Source organism: Nycticebus coucang, chromosome 9 (assembly GCF_027406575.1).
Source record: "Nycticebus coucang isolate mNycCou1 chromosome 9, mNycCou1.pri, whole genome shotgun sequence".
Taxonomy (NCBI): Eukaryota; Metazoa; Chordata; class Mammalia; order Primates; family Lorisidae; genus Nycticebus; species Nycticebus coucang.
Genome location: NC_069788.1, coordinates 135,375,395 through 135,390,024, shown reverse-complemented (window position 1 = coordinate 135,390,024; position 14,630 = coordinate 135,375,395). Strand labels below are relative to the sequence as shown.

At 42.7% G+C, this 14,630-nt stretch overlaps 1 protein-coding gene across 1 annotated transcript in view; it reads right to left on the bottom strand.

Annotated features, from left to right (window-relative positions):
- Positions 1-8,467: 8,467 nt before the first annotated feature.
- Positions 8,468-14,630, bottom strand: part of LOC128594818 (leucine-rich repeat-containing protein 37A2-like) — a 41,725-nt gene continuing 35,562 nt past the window's right edge. The window contains exons 12-15 of the mRNA XM_053603667.1: positions 12,004-12,062; positions 10,676-10,727; positions 10,452-10,594; positions 8,468-9,778 (exon numbers count right to left, since the gene is read on the bottom strand). Of these exons, the coding sequence (XP_053459642.1) occupies positions 10,472-10,594; positions 10,676-10,727; positions 12,004-12,062 (234 nt within the window). The 3' untranslated portion in view covers positions 8,468-9,778; positions 10,452-10,471. The remainder of the gene's footprint in view (positions 9,779-10,451; positions 10,595-10,675; positions 10,728-12,003; positions 12,063-14,630) is intronic.

Below are 14,630 nucleotides of genomic sequence, written 5' to 3'. Positions count from 1 at the left end.
AGTAATATAGTTGTATAGTAGTGTACTATGACACAACCTTGAAGACCCCAACCTCTCGGGGTGCTGGGTTGGGTGATTTAATTGAGGTCAACAGCTCTTTGCCAGCCGGATCAAAAACAGTACCCCACCTCCACCTGGTAAAGTGAAAAGCCAAAAATACTGTAAATAAAACCAAAACAAACAAGCAAGAACCCTAATGGGGTAACATTGGAGGAAAAAACAACAACAAATAATAGGGGCAGAAACACTGGCAAAAATGAAATTCTAATTGTTAAAGAAGGCAAAAATGGAAGATTGTATTTAAACTAGGATAGTGAAAAAAAAAAGGAAGAATATATATATAAAAAAAAAGAAAAAGAAAAACACTAGGGAAAAATGTTGGAATTAAGAAAACAAAAAAACAAACAAAAAAAGAAAAACCCCAACCCCCCCCCAAAAAAAAAAAAACCAAATAACCAAATACTATATATATCTTACTGAATATTGTCCGGGCAACAGGCGATCTTTGAGTTATAAGATGTTAATCACAATGTTGATACAGCTGTACAAGATGGAGACTGGAGGTCTCTGCTGACCTCTCAGACCCTGCAGGCTTGGGAGCCCAAAAATGTCCTCAGCTCACTTAAAAGACACTCCAAACTATGAACCTTGGCCAAGCAGAAGCTTTCCAGGGAAAGCACTTATCCCTGGGATCTCTCCCAGTGTGGCTGCCTGCTTATCCAGTGCACCACCTCCAGACTCCCACTATGCCCTGAGAGCCAAGGCTATTAATCTGCCAAACTTGGAACTCCACACTTCCCCAGTGTCTCAGTGCCCTCCTTTGGACAGCTCAGTCACTAGATTGCTCGCCCAAGTTCTCCCGGCTGATCTCCGCGCTGCAACACACAGGGGCAGCTCTCCCACAGCAGCTGTGCAGGCAGTCCAAAGCTGAACGATATTAGCTTCCTTCCGGCTCAGTGTCTCAGACCTGGGCCCCAGACAAGGCCCAAAGTCATCTTCACACATGGCCCAAGATCTCCCAAGGCAGTTTAATTGAGTGCCCAAGTCCAAGAAGACCCAAACAGCCCACAGGTAAGGCTTTTCCTGCGTGCAGTCTCACTGTTGCTATGGGTGCAGCTGTAGGCAGTCTCTGATTGAACAAACGCACCTACCACTTGCCAGATTTTCCACTGCTTCTGTCATCCTCATTGGGTCCAGAAGTCTCTCACTGGCTTCCTGTGTCACCAAAAGGAAGCCTCTGGGCAAAACTCACCAGCCAGAGATGCCTGGAGTCTTCTCTCGCCACTCTCACTGTGCCCCGCTGCACAGAAGCTGTTACTTGACTGCCATCTATTTTCCCTCCTCAAGTCCTGTTTTCTTTTAACTAGCACCTGGCATGCTGTCTCAACAGCCACCAGGTCTGTCAGAGCACAGCAGTGAGGATGCCACAAGAGAAAAAAGAAGAGAGGAAGAAACAGCTGAGCAGGGTCACATGTGAAAACAGTGCACTCCATGGATTAAGAGGTGTCCCTGTTAGTGCAGACGAGCTGCACTAAGCTGTGGTTTGGGAAAGTCTTCTTTTTAGTTCTTGATGGTTCTAGCACTCTGGGAGACTAGGTGGGAGGATTGCTTAAGGTCAGGAGTTCAAGAACAGCTGGAGCAAAATCAAGACCCTGTCTCTACAAAAATAATAAAAATGGTTGAGGCCAAGATTTGAGAGTAGGCTGGACATCAAGCAAGGTCCCAGCTCTATAAAAAGTGTAAAGAAATAAGTTGGTCACAGTGGTGAGTGCCTGTAGTACCAGGTACTCAGGAAGCTGAAGCAGGAGGATCACTTGGGCCTAGGAGTTTGGGACCGCAGTGGGCTATGATTTAGTCAGTGCACGCCAGGCTGGTAGTGGAGTTATGCTCTGCCTATAAAAAAAATGAAATAAAAATGAAACCATGAGGAGACTTTTTTGAAGGTTAAAAAAATCGTTTTATATAAATTGTGGTATAAGGAAATAGATTATGAAAATACTTTTTATTTTTGATAGGGTTACAGCAAATAACAAAGAGAGAAACAGAAGCAAAACCCAGGACCTTGAAGGACCAAATGATTATCTTGGAACAGTGTGGGTTTAAATTTTTTTTCATTTTTTGTTTTTGTTTATTGCCAAACTTCTAAAACGTGGATCTTCACAATCATGGAGAAAAAGCCCATTTGAAGGTGTCACTGTGGTCTAGTGAAGGTGATTTTTAAAAAGGACAAATTCGGTTTCATCAGTTGCCCAAATCAAAATATGAGGTGGTTTTACTTTGTGAGCAAAAAGTATTTGAAACCAACTCCACTCATTGCATAAACAGTAATAAGGAGACCAAATATTTTGTTTTAAAAGTTACTTTCCAAATTTCAAATCTTCTCATATACCAGCAATTCAACCTGTGGGTCGCAACAACCCCTTTGTAACAGTGAAAATACATCCTGCATATCAGATCTTTACATTATGATTCATGGCAGTAGCAAAATTACAGTTATGAAGTAGCAATGAAAATAATTTTATGGTTGGGGGGTCAGCACAACATGAGGAACTGTAGTAAAGGGTTGTGGCATAAGGAGGCATCAGGAAGGTTGAGAACCACTGTCATATACAGACATGATATTCAAGAGCTAATCTAGAAGAAGGGCTGTCTTTATATGTTAATAAAAATACAGCAGCTTCGGGATAATTTGCTCTATTTTGCACATAGTACTTCTATGCCTCTTCAGCAAAAACTCATTTATGGCAGATTTCAATGAGGCTGTGATTGAATTAGAGAGGCAAGGTGATAATACGGTAGGAGGGACCGTCTGTGTAAAAGCCCCTGGCAGGTAGATCTCCACAGCTGAGCTACCTTCAGAAGCAGCTGGAGGACAGAGAAGACTCTCATGGAAATGAGGCCAATCATTTCTTTTTTTACATCTCAACTTTGTATGAGAGGTAAATGTAAAAGAGTGAGGTTTCAAGACTGGAGTAATTGATATGGCAAGTGCTGACTGAGGCCAAGTCAGTGCCAGGCACAGTGTGTGCACGTAGGGCCACCAGGCCCTCTACTCCAGAGCCGTAGGCAGGACTAGATCCTTCATGTCAATGATCAGGTGCAGAACAGTCTCAGGGGGACTTCACTTCCTTGATATAGAAAACCACTTGAAGCCAAGGATGCTGAAGTTCAAAGTGAGGCTCTGTCCTACCCAGCCCTCCCCATGAAGTCCCCAGAAAATGCAAAGTACAAAAGGCTCTCCATTAAATACAGGAGTTAGCTGATTCCTGGCACCTAACACTCTCCAAGCAACACTAGTTCTCTGCCCTGAGTATAGATTAGAACCACCTGGATATTTGGAAGGAACTATAATATTTAGGTCCTGCCCTATATCTGTGCTGTCCAAAATGATAGCCACTGTGGCTAGTTAGCACTTGAAATGTGGCTATAGCCAGGTAGCAAAATGGTAATATTTTTAATGCATTGGGTCAAATAAAACATTAAAATTAGTTCATTGGTTTCTCTTTATGTTTGATAATATGGCTACTAGGAACTAAAATTACACTTGTGGTGGCATCATGTCTCTGTAATGGGAGCACTGCCCTATGGCTTTCCAGGCCTGGTGTTTGTTAGATGACCCTGGCTCTTTTGAAAATGAAGATTCTGATTCCACAGCACTGGGCTGGCCTGAGCATCTGGGTTTCTGACCCAGGTACCCCGGTGGTGCTGCTGTAGCTGCTTCCTGAATACCTGCTGGGTAGCAAGACCTACACCAGCTGCATCTAGGGTTCTCTCTGGCTGCAGGGCCCTGAACGTGTAAAGGCGCCTGGGTGGATTTTAACCCAGAGTCCATCCTGAGAATCAAGCAAAGGCTGGTAAAAGTGCATGTGATTGTTGATCCTGTAGACTGAGGTTGGTTGTAGATTCTGGCCCTGAACACCCTATCGTGTGCCAGGCTCTAAAGTGTATAAGTGCCTGATTCAATGTCACAACTGAACTCTACCGCATACTTATGACCTGATTTTCAAAAGGTACACAGTGAATTGCTTGAATGCAACTGTATCACCATTGTGCTAAATGTAGGGAGACAGGCCCCACCTGCCAGAGTCCTGGATCCAGACTCCGCTGAATGTGCCAAGTCCTCCTGCTCCGTCTTTTCCCAGTGTCTACTATAGGATGCCTCATCGAATCAATGGTGGCTGTGCTGGGTTTGCTTATGGTGAGATATACTTTAGCTTATATGGTAGTACACAGAATCAGTCACGAGGAAAACAAAATACTATACTTTCTAAGTGAGCACGCTTTCATTTGGGGTGATAAAACATGTCCCAAACATTTTTGGTCCTTTGCAACCCTTGTATGGGCCAGGACAGACTCAGAACCTTCCAAGGTGCTAATTGAAAAGGAATTCTGGGGAAGTAATTGGTACTTGGTCCAAAGGGTTTATTTCTGTGGTTACCATTGCATCCATCCACTTGGCCTCATCAGAACAAGCAGCTCTGTGCTGTAATCCCAATAACTAAGAATTACTGGAAATGTTGGCAACCCAAAAAGTCACTGGTTCCCAAGTTCCCCTCAACTCTAAACAGTACTACGTGTAAGTTCTGGATCTCAGTGCTGCCAAAATCCAAAGATATCTCAACTCATGCCCAAGGGAATCTCTTCGTCTATCTGGACTTGTGCAATGGTAGCCCAGCTCATCTCAGAAATCTTCATTTTGTTATCACCCTAGTAAAAGGAAGCTTTGCGTGCAATTGTCTAGCCAGCAGGATGAGATGGAAATGCAAGGAAACAAGTGTTAAATTTCTATATTATTCTGCAATAAATAAAATTTTGTTTTCTTCAAAGTATATATGGAATGTTTATATTTTGATAGGATGTATATCTGAGCCATCATATATATTAAATTGGAAAGCAAACAATGTCCATAGTCCCTGACCTATGGATCTTACATGTTAAAGAAAGAAAAAAAAACTTTAGATAATGTCATTTGCTATAAACAGAAAGCCTTGCTATAAAGGAGACAAATGTACAAAATCTTTCTGGTAGGATAATGGCCCTAGTCAGGATTTCAGGAAAGATTCACTAGGAAGATTTCTGATTTAGGAGGAAAGAATTAATGAAGTTTAAGTGAATGAGATGATGGAGCCTTTGCAAAATGAAGAGTTCATCTTCAGTCTGCCCGTTTGCTGAGCCACTCATTTTTCTTCCACAGCAGATATGACCTTGGATGTTGACAAAGCTAATGAGGTCCTCATCATTTCTGATGACCTTTGGAGTGACCACTATGGGTGTATCAAACAGGATCTGAAAGGCTATGCTGAGAAATTCAGCTTCCGAATTTGTGTCCTGGGCTCCCCTAGGTTCACTCTGTCAGCCATTATGAGGATGCGGATCTGGGAGTTTGCAAAGAATCTGCTTCCCAGTGAGGACAGATCCAACTGGCTTTAGAACTTGGATTCTGGACACTGAGTTCGATAAAGGGAATTCAGCCAGCACTGTGCCTCCACCTGCACTGTGGGTGAATCCCTGGTTACACAGAGTAGGGATTTTGCTGGATATGGGCATCACAAATATGACTTTTTGTCACCTTAGTAATGGACCCACGTCTTCACATTGAGCAACATCTCTCCAAGCATCTTATTTCTCTAGCATAGCTCACAATGGGCCAGTTAAACCAAGAACACCAAAAACTATTATTGGAAATTACTTTTTATTCATGTTTATGACCTTTTCCACTTAGTAAACATTTTCTTCAAAGTAACCACAGACAATTATGGAGCACTTTATAAATCCCAAGCATAAATAAATAAGAAATTAAATTATATTATAAATATTAACTAAAATCATATTCATACTCCTTTGGTCTCAGGCTTATATTTCTTTTACTGTTAATATGTTTTAAGCTCCCAGATTAATTTTTATTTTATAATAATAATAACAATAATTTTTTGGAGACGGAGTCTCATTGTAGTGCTGTGGTGTCATACCTTATAGCAACTGCAACTCTTGGGCTCAAGTGATCCTCTTGCCTCAGCTTCCAGAGTAGCTTGGACTATAGGCTTCTACCACCATGGCTAGCTAGTTAGTTTTTCTATTTTTAGTAGAGAGGGTTCTTGCTCTTGCTCAGTCAGTTCTCAAACTCACAAGCTCAAACAGTCCACCCACCTCAGCCTCCCAAAGTGCTAGGATTATAGGTGTGAGCCAGTGTGCCTGACCCCAGATCAATTTTTAAATAGTTTTCTATTTATTTCTGTAAGATAAACTTAATTTGTTTGGGAAGTTATGAATTAAACTAACATTCGGATATCAGATTATGTAATTTTCTAAGTTACAGGGAAACAGTACCTTTTATTTATAGCAAGAAGGTATGAATGCATAAACAGTAGAGACATGGATCAATCCCAGTATAATATCCACAATTGAAAAGACAACACCCTGCATGAAATATCTTGGGCTACATACAACTTCGTAAAGGACCCAACGTTGTTGCCCCAAACGGCCTCCTCCAACCATTTGCCAAAGCAATAAAACTATTTATCAAAGAACCCCTACAACCCCTAACATCCTCATCCCTACTATATGTAATTGCCCCAACCCTAGCTTTATCCATTGCCCTTATTATATGAACCCCACTACCAATCCCATACCCCCGATCAACATCAACCTGGGTGTACTATTTATCCTAGCCACATCCAGCCTAGCTGTATACTCAATCCTGTGATCGGGATGAGCATCAAACTCAAAATACGCACTAATTGGAGCACGACGATCAGTAGCACAAACTATCTCATATGAAGTAACCCTGGCCGTCATCCTACTATCCATCCTCCTAATAAGTGGAACATTTACACTATCAACCCTGATCCTAACTCAAGAACACTCATGACTCCTACTTCCATCGTGATAAATGCAGCAGTAGCACATGTGGGTGTGTGGAGGGTGACAGAGGCTGGGCGGGTGTCAGGAAGGTGGTGGGACTTGGTAGGCTGCAAAATGGGCTAAAGCCCAGTGACAGATGGACTCCATTCTTTAATCCTATGTAGCATGTATTCTACTATTTCATCTTTGGAGAGTGATTATTTCTTATTGCTTTCATATACCTTTACCTGGAGAGCCAAAGACTTGTTCTCGCTGCTCTTCTCTTCCTTCCTTGGTCCATGAAGGAGGGTGGGGCAGAAGAAGCTTCCTCCATGCTTGTCAAACAGCCACATCCATCTACTCTAGTTTTTTTTCATTAAATCATAGTTGTATACATTATTGCGATCATGGGGTACCATACACTGGTTTTATACACTATTTGACACATTTTCATCACACTGATTAACATAGCCTTCCTGGCATTTTCTTAGTTATTGTGTTAAGACAATTTCATTCTACATTTACTAAGTTTCACATATAACCTGGTAAGATGCACGGCAGGCGAATCCCACCAATCATCCTCCCTCCACCCACCTCCCCCCTCCCTCCCCTCCTTTTCCCCCATTCTTAGGTTATAACTGGGTTATAGCTTTCATGTGAAAGCCATAAATTAGTTTCATAGTAGGGCTGAGTACATTGGATACTTTCTCTTCCATTCTTTTTGCTTTTTTGTATATGCAAGTAGTTTTAATATAGTCCACAAGCTCTTTGATTCTTCTTTCTTTGAAAGATGAAGTCTAAATTCCCTCCCCTTGAATGTGGGCTGCATTTAGTGACTGACCTCTATTCATGTTATGTGGCAGAGGTCTTCTGAGGCTAGGTCATGAAAAGGTTAACTTCTGCCTGGCTCTGTCTCTGTCTCTTAGACCACTCACTCTGGAGGAGGCCCACCATCAAGTCATGAGAACCTTCAATCAAATAGCGTGTGCACAGGCCCGTTGGGGGAGGAACTGAAGCCTCCGAGAACTCACCAGTGTGTGAGTGAGTGAACTACCTAAAGATGGATCCTACAGCAAAATTCCATTTTCTTCAAGGATTTTCCCTAGGCCATGTAACTTTCTTCTTCCGAATCACTATATTTCTTTTCAGTATTATTTTTGCTCTAATCACATATTGCCTCATTTCTTCATCTGTTATAAAATTTCTCATTTCTCTGACAGTTTTCATAGGAATCAGTGAGGATTTTCATTCATTTAGTAGCTGTTGGCCTTGTGTCCCCCTCTCTCTCTCAGGTCTCACTGAAGAGCTGGGCAAAGTAGAATCTCACTTTGGGGAGTTTTAATTTAGAAGTACAGTAGGGGGTGCGCCAGCCCCATATACCGAGGGTGGTGGGTTTGAACCCGGCCCCAGCCAAACTGCAACAAAAAAATAGCCGGACATTGTGGCGGGTGCCTATAGTCCCAGCTACTCGGGAGGCTGAGGCAAGAGAATTGCCTAAGCCCAAGACCTGGAGGTTGCTGTGAGCTGTGATGCCATGGTACTCTACCAAGGGTGACAAAGTGAGACTCTATCTCTAAAACAAAAAATAGTAGTACAGTACGGTAGCATTTGAGATTAACAGGTATTGTACAAAGTTGAGATGGTGTTTTACATAAGTCTCACTTTGTGTACCAAATTGGAAATAACGTAATTATGACAAAATAGGAACCTGGATTTGCCTGGAATCCTGGCCCAGAGTCTGGGAGGCCCAGCAGTACAAGATCTCTAGTCTTGGTTTACTGTTAGCTTCCTGTTTATGTCCAACACTCATAACACCCCACGCCCTTGCAGAGTTTGAGCTGGCATGTGGCGTTTTGGTCCTTGTGACTTAACAGTGCAACTAAAGAGCTTCGTATTATGCTGGCCCAAGCTGGTGCCTAATAAACCGTAGCAGCCATCACCCCCAGTATTATTGTCATTGTTGACTCTTCACTGGCAAGCACGGGTTCTACTTCTCTATCTCCCTAGACCAGACGTCCTCAACCTGCGGCCAACGGGCCACAAGAAGCGGTGTGATTGTATTTGTCCCCGTTTTGTTTTTGTACTTCAAAATAAGATATGTGCAGTGTGCATAGGAATTTGTTCAGTTTTTGTTTTTTTTTTAACTATACTCTGGCCCTCCAACCATCTGAGGGACAGTGAATTGGCCTAGTAGCTATCCAAGGGTTGAGATTTTTAAAAAGAAAAAACCAACAAAAAAATTTTTTTTGAATTTTCCACCAGCTTTAAAGGGTAAAGGACACACATTCACTCATGAATTTGGAAGCATGGGAGAAAAGACAGGACTTGACGCAACAGTGCAGGTCGGCTTAGTGATCCAAACATTTCTGGCAACCCCACCCACCCTCTGAGAGGTGGCAGCAGGTGGAAGGTCCCCTCAGGGCAAGAGGTCAAGTATGTTGTAAAGGACTGGTTCTTAATGGACCAGGGGAGAGAGCCCCAGAACAACTGTATTTGATTTAAAAATTGGCTCCCTCTCTCCAGGATGATATATTTTCAGCTTCCCGGAGACTGACTAGACTGGGAAATGAGGTGGGGGAGCCCCCGTGCGTCCTCTGCCCACAATGCCGCTTGTGGAGGTGTTGGCCAGCTTGACAGTCTCTGGCTTCAGTCCCGCTTTTCTTTTCTCTGGCCCTTGTTTTGCGTGTATAAATATTTAACTATTAACGTTTAAGTTTCTTACCAGCTGGCTGGAATTGACAATAGATTATATACATTTGTTGTGTGTGAAAAATAAGTATCTTACAAGCAATGCGGAGATGCCAACATTAGAAAATACAGTTTGCAGGCGGCCTTAGGCACGCTGGATCACTCTTAGTCCTCCCCCTCTGGCGCGGTCTCACTTTCCTCACCACCTTCAGCAGCCGAATCCACAGGTGTTGCTGTTGATAGGGGCTCCCTGGAATAGGAAGACAATGGCAAGGCTTTTACTCTTAAAAGGAGCAATTAACTGGGTGATAGCTTTCATGTGAAAGGGGAAAGGGGGGGAGGGATGGGGAAGGAGGGGGATTAATGGGATTACAGCTGTGGTGCATCTTACAAGGGTATATGTGAATCCTAGTAAATGTGGAATGTAAAGGTCTTAGCAAAATAACTAAGAAAATGCTACAAAAGCTATGTTAACTAATGTGATGAAAATGTGTCAAACGATCTATGAACCAAGTGTATGGTGCCCCACGATCATACTAATGTACACAGCTATGGTTTAATAAAAAAAAATAAAATAAAAAAATAAAAAGGATCAATTAAACTTCTCATTATCCCCTCATTTTAGATAAGATTTTTTGTTGAGATGGAGTCTGGCCTGGCTAGATGTTGTGAGCAGCTCATAGTAACCTCAAACTATGGGGTCCAAACGATTCTTCTGCCTCAGCCTCCCAAGTAGCTTGGACTACAGGCACCTGCCACAACGCTCGGTTAATTTTTCTATTTTTAGTAGAGCTCAGGATGGCTTTGAACTCTGAGCTCAAGCAATCGTCCTGCCTCAACTTCCAAGAGGGCTAGGATTACAGGCGTGAGCCACCGTGCCCGGCCACTGTAGATGAGATTTTAAATTGTTCCCAGTCATTTACCCTGCATCCTTCTTGTAAATCTATTCCTCATCAGAAGACTCCTTGTCGTGAAGCTTCTGGGCCATGTTTTTCTTGCGTGTGGCATTGAGAGGTCTGTACATATCCCTCAGCCAAAGTGGACTCCTTAACCAGAAAAAGCCCTCCTAGAAAAGAGAAAGGCAGGTATTAATTCTGCATTTTTCCTGTTTTCTCTGGCCACAGCAATGAATCTTCCTCAAATTTACCTGGCTTTCACTCTGCGATGAGCATTTCCTATGCAGAAAGTCAAAAAAGCCCCTTGGGAAAAAACACACACACGAGACAATTAGTGATTCCTGCCATTTCCCAGGTCTCCCACGATGTACACCTCTCGTTTTATTGGAACTAAATCTGTGGTTCGGTCCATAGTCACAGTGGGCAACATCATTATGGACCTGGAATCCTGAAAATCATTTCATGGAGAGACATCCAGAAGCTCTCCACGTCTGTTTAAGATGGCCCCGTAATGTCACTGGGGGGACCTTTGAGCATGGCTTGGTGGGAGGTACAGGGAGGATTTTCAGCCCCACTTACCCCATTGGCCAAGTTCCCTCGTACAGTGAACAAACTGTACAAACACACAGGCCAGAAGTACTTCACTCTCCAGAAGCATTTTACATCAGTCCCTTTCAAACCTAGTACCACAGATAGCGTTTGCTGGTAGGTGAAGGATAAAGTGCTTCTATTCTCCTAGAAGCTTTATGCTATCAGGCGAGTCCTGTCAAGCAAATGCCTGGGTCCAGCTACAAAAATTATTTTCATACTGCAGGCTGTCACTGAGTAGTTGTAAAATCAGTTTAAAGGACAAAATATCCTTTTTGAATAAGAGCAGAATAGACAAAAAATCAGACTGTTTCCACATCTACTCATGTCTACACAGCATGTACGTATTGAATTGTGATATAAAATGTGACTCACAGCCCAAGTAGAGAATAATCAATGGAGAAGTCCCCAGCTGGAAAGGGACCACCCTCTTTCTGACACTAGCACTGGGACCATGGAGCAAGGTAATTTCTTTTTCTCTGTCTCCGTTTTCTTATTATAAAAGGAAGAGGCAAAGTATTATTTAAGGTCTCTTCTAGTTAAAATTCTCTGACGTTTGGATAAATAGAGATTGGAGACCCCAAAGCAAGTAGAATGAGAAGGTAGGTTTTCCTGCCACTCTAGAGGAAGGATTCATATATTCCTGAAGGAGCCTTGAAGGAGACTAGCTCCCTTGCCCCTTCCCCAGAGCCTCCAAAAAGGCCTCTGGCCTGGCCCGATGCCCACCACCGGAAGGAACAGGCACAACTCCAACCCCCGCCCCTGCCTTCCCTTGAAGGACTGGTGGCAGCAGATTCGTCCTTGCCACTCCTGTCCAACTCAGCTTTGTCTGGGGAGCTAATTTTGCTGGATCCAGGCAAAGCACTAAGGCAGGTAAGTATTCTTTCTGCCTCTGGCAGTTTCCTCACTATAAAACGAAAGGATTGAAAGAGATGAGTTCTAAGTTATCTAGTTCTAAAATTCCAATTTAAATCGTCAGACCAGTATTTACCTCCTTGGGACTGAGCCTGATTCTACATCTGTCCTTGCTGCTCTTCTATGAGAATAAATCTGTTTTGGAAGAAAACAATCATGATTATCCATCATAATGACCAGTATCTCCAAATCTTTATTCATTCCTTTTAAGTCTTACCTACCCAGTGAGATAACTTCTATTTATCTATCTTTCCTTTCCTTTTTTTTTTTTTTTTGAGACAAAACAAAAGGTGTCAACCTGGGTAGAGTACTGTGGCGTCACAGCTCACAGCATCCTCAAACTCTTCGGCTTAAGTTTTGTGGGAACCTCAAATCTTGCCTCAGCCTCCCAAGTAGCTGGGACTACAGGTGCCCATCACAATGCCTGGCTACTTTTTGGTTATAGTTGTCATTGTTGCTTGGCGAGCCTGGGCTGGATTCGAACCCCCTCCCAGCCACCCCCACCCCCACCCCCACCCCCCAGCTCTCCTGTATGTGGCTGGTGTCAAAGCCGCTTAAGCTACAGGTGCCGAGCCAGCTATCTATAATTTTTTATTAGAGATAGGGTTTCACTCTGTCACCTGGGATAGAGTATAGTGGTATGATCATAGCTCACTGTAGCCTCAAATTCTTGGGCTCAAGTAAGCTTCCTGCCTCAGCATCTTTAGTAGCTGGAACTACAGGTATGCACCACCATGTCTGGCTAAAAGATATATTTTCTGAAGACATAAATTATTTTTCTGAGACAGTCTCACTCAGTTGCCCTGGCTAGAGTACAGTGCCATCACTATAGCTCATTGCAACATCAAATTCCTGGGCTCAACTGATCCTCTTGTCTTAGCCTCTAGAGCAGTGTTTTTCAACCTTTTCACAGCACACTCGAACCAACAGTTAAACTTTGGCAGCACACTTAAATTATGTTGATCAAATAAAAGAGTAAAAAGAGAATATACTTACTGTGCTTTGAGCTTCTTTTGAACATAATTTAATAACAACCTTTAAAATTTTTTCACGGCATACCTAAGATCCTGCCATGACACACGTGTTGAAAATCATTGCTCTAGAATACCTGGAACTTGAGGTGCACACCATGACACCTGGCTAATTTTTCTTTTAGTAGAGACGAGATCTCGCTTTCACTCAGGCTGGTCTCCAACTCCTGAGCTCAAGCAATTATAATCCTCCCTTATAATCCTTAGGATTATAAGCATGAGCCATCGCACCTGGTCTGAAGACAGAAATTCTATCCTGTTTAATGGTTCTTTGGCTCTTTCCTTGGTATCTGCAGGCAACTCGTTCCAGGATCCACTCCCCTCAGCCTAACATACCCAAATCCAAGGATGCCAAAGTCCCTGTACTAACAGGTTGATTATCCCTAATCTGAAAACCTGAAATCCAAAATGCTCCAAGATCTGAAACTTTCTGAGCACCACCATGACACTCAAAGGAAATGCTCACTGGAGCATTTTGGATTTTAGATGTTCAGATTAGGGATGCTCAGCTGGTTAAGTATAATACAAATATTCCAAAATTTGAAAAAAAATCTGATATCTGAAACACTTCTGATCCTGAGCATCTAGATAAGGGCCACTTAATCCGTATATCAGCCAGGTTCTGCTCCCATCTGATAGACCAGGAGCCACTTGGTCCACACAGCTCTCCTCTGCTTCATTCTGTCCTGACCTTGGGGTTCTTTCTTGGATAGCATCTTTAAGAAAATGGTTTGCCACATTTTTAAGTTCTCAGGGGAGGGAAAATGCTTCACCATATCCTCCAAGAAATGGTGACAAAACTCACACAGGGACTAGGCCCAGACAGGCTGGAGTATTCAGAGAAGGCATCAGAAAGAAAGACGAACTTGAATTTGAACAGAGTCACAGGATTTCCATGGGCAGAGTTAAGTAAGAGAATTCTGGATGGGTAAAGGCACAGATGAAAGTAGGGATAGGCATGATGTGACTGGGATATGGTGTGGGCTGCTTTGGCTAGAACAGAGGGTTGCCACAATAGAAAAAGTAAATCAAATAAGGTAAATTAGGTTGGATAGTGGGGTAAAATCATGATTGTCAGCTTATTAAACCATTCTTTTAATATGCTAGCACCTACATGTTGGGTAAAGTAATAGGCCACTATGAAATGGCCTATTGAACAAAAGGTAAACACAGGCAAGCTCCAGGAACAGGCCACTGTAAATACGACACACTTTGGAATAGCCAGGTGCAAGGTTTAGCTGAGGTGCTTTAACTGAACCTGTGTAGACAATGCCTTGCACAGTGGAGAAGGAGGATGCTACCTGAATCTAATGAATCTATAAGATGACACCTCTATCTCTTGCTGTGTCCTTTCTCCCCAGGGTGATGACAGCTCCGTGAGGGTGGAGATAATACATCTCTTGTCATTTCAGCAATAAGGAAAGAAATCAGTGGTAGAATGAGAGTGATTGGTGAGTACATAAAATTATTGACAGTTTTGGGTTGGAAAAACTTTCCTATCACTTCAACTTTGGCTTTCTTAAACTTAATTTCTCCAAATAATCTAGTGGTTTGTTATCTTGGTTTCAGTTCTATAGCGATCTCGTGGGAGAGGGGTTACTTTAAAAAAATCCTTGGTATATACAGTAAAGAACAATGCATACCTTAGTCGTAGTGACTGAAGAGGAATGTC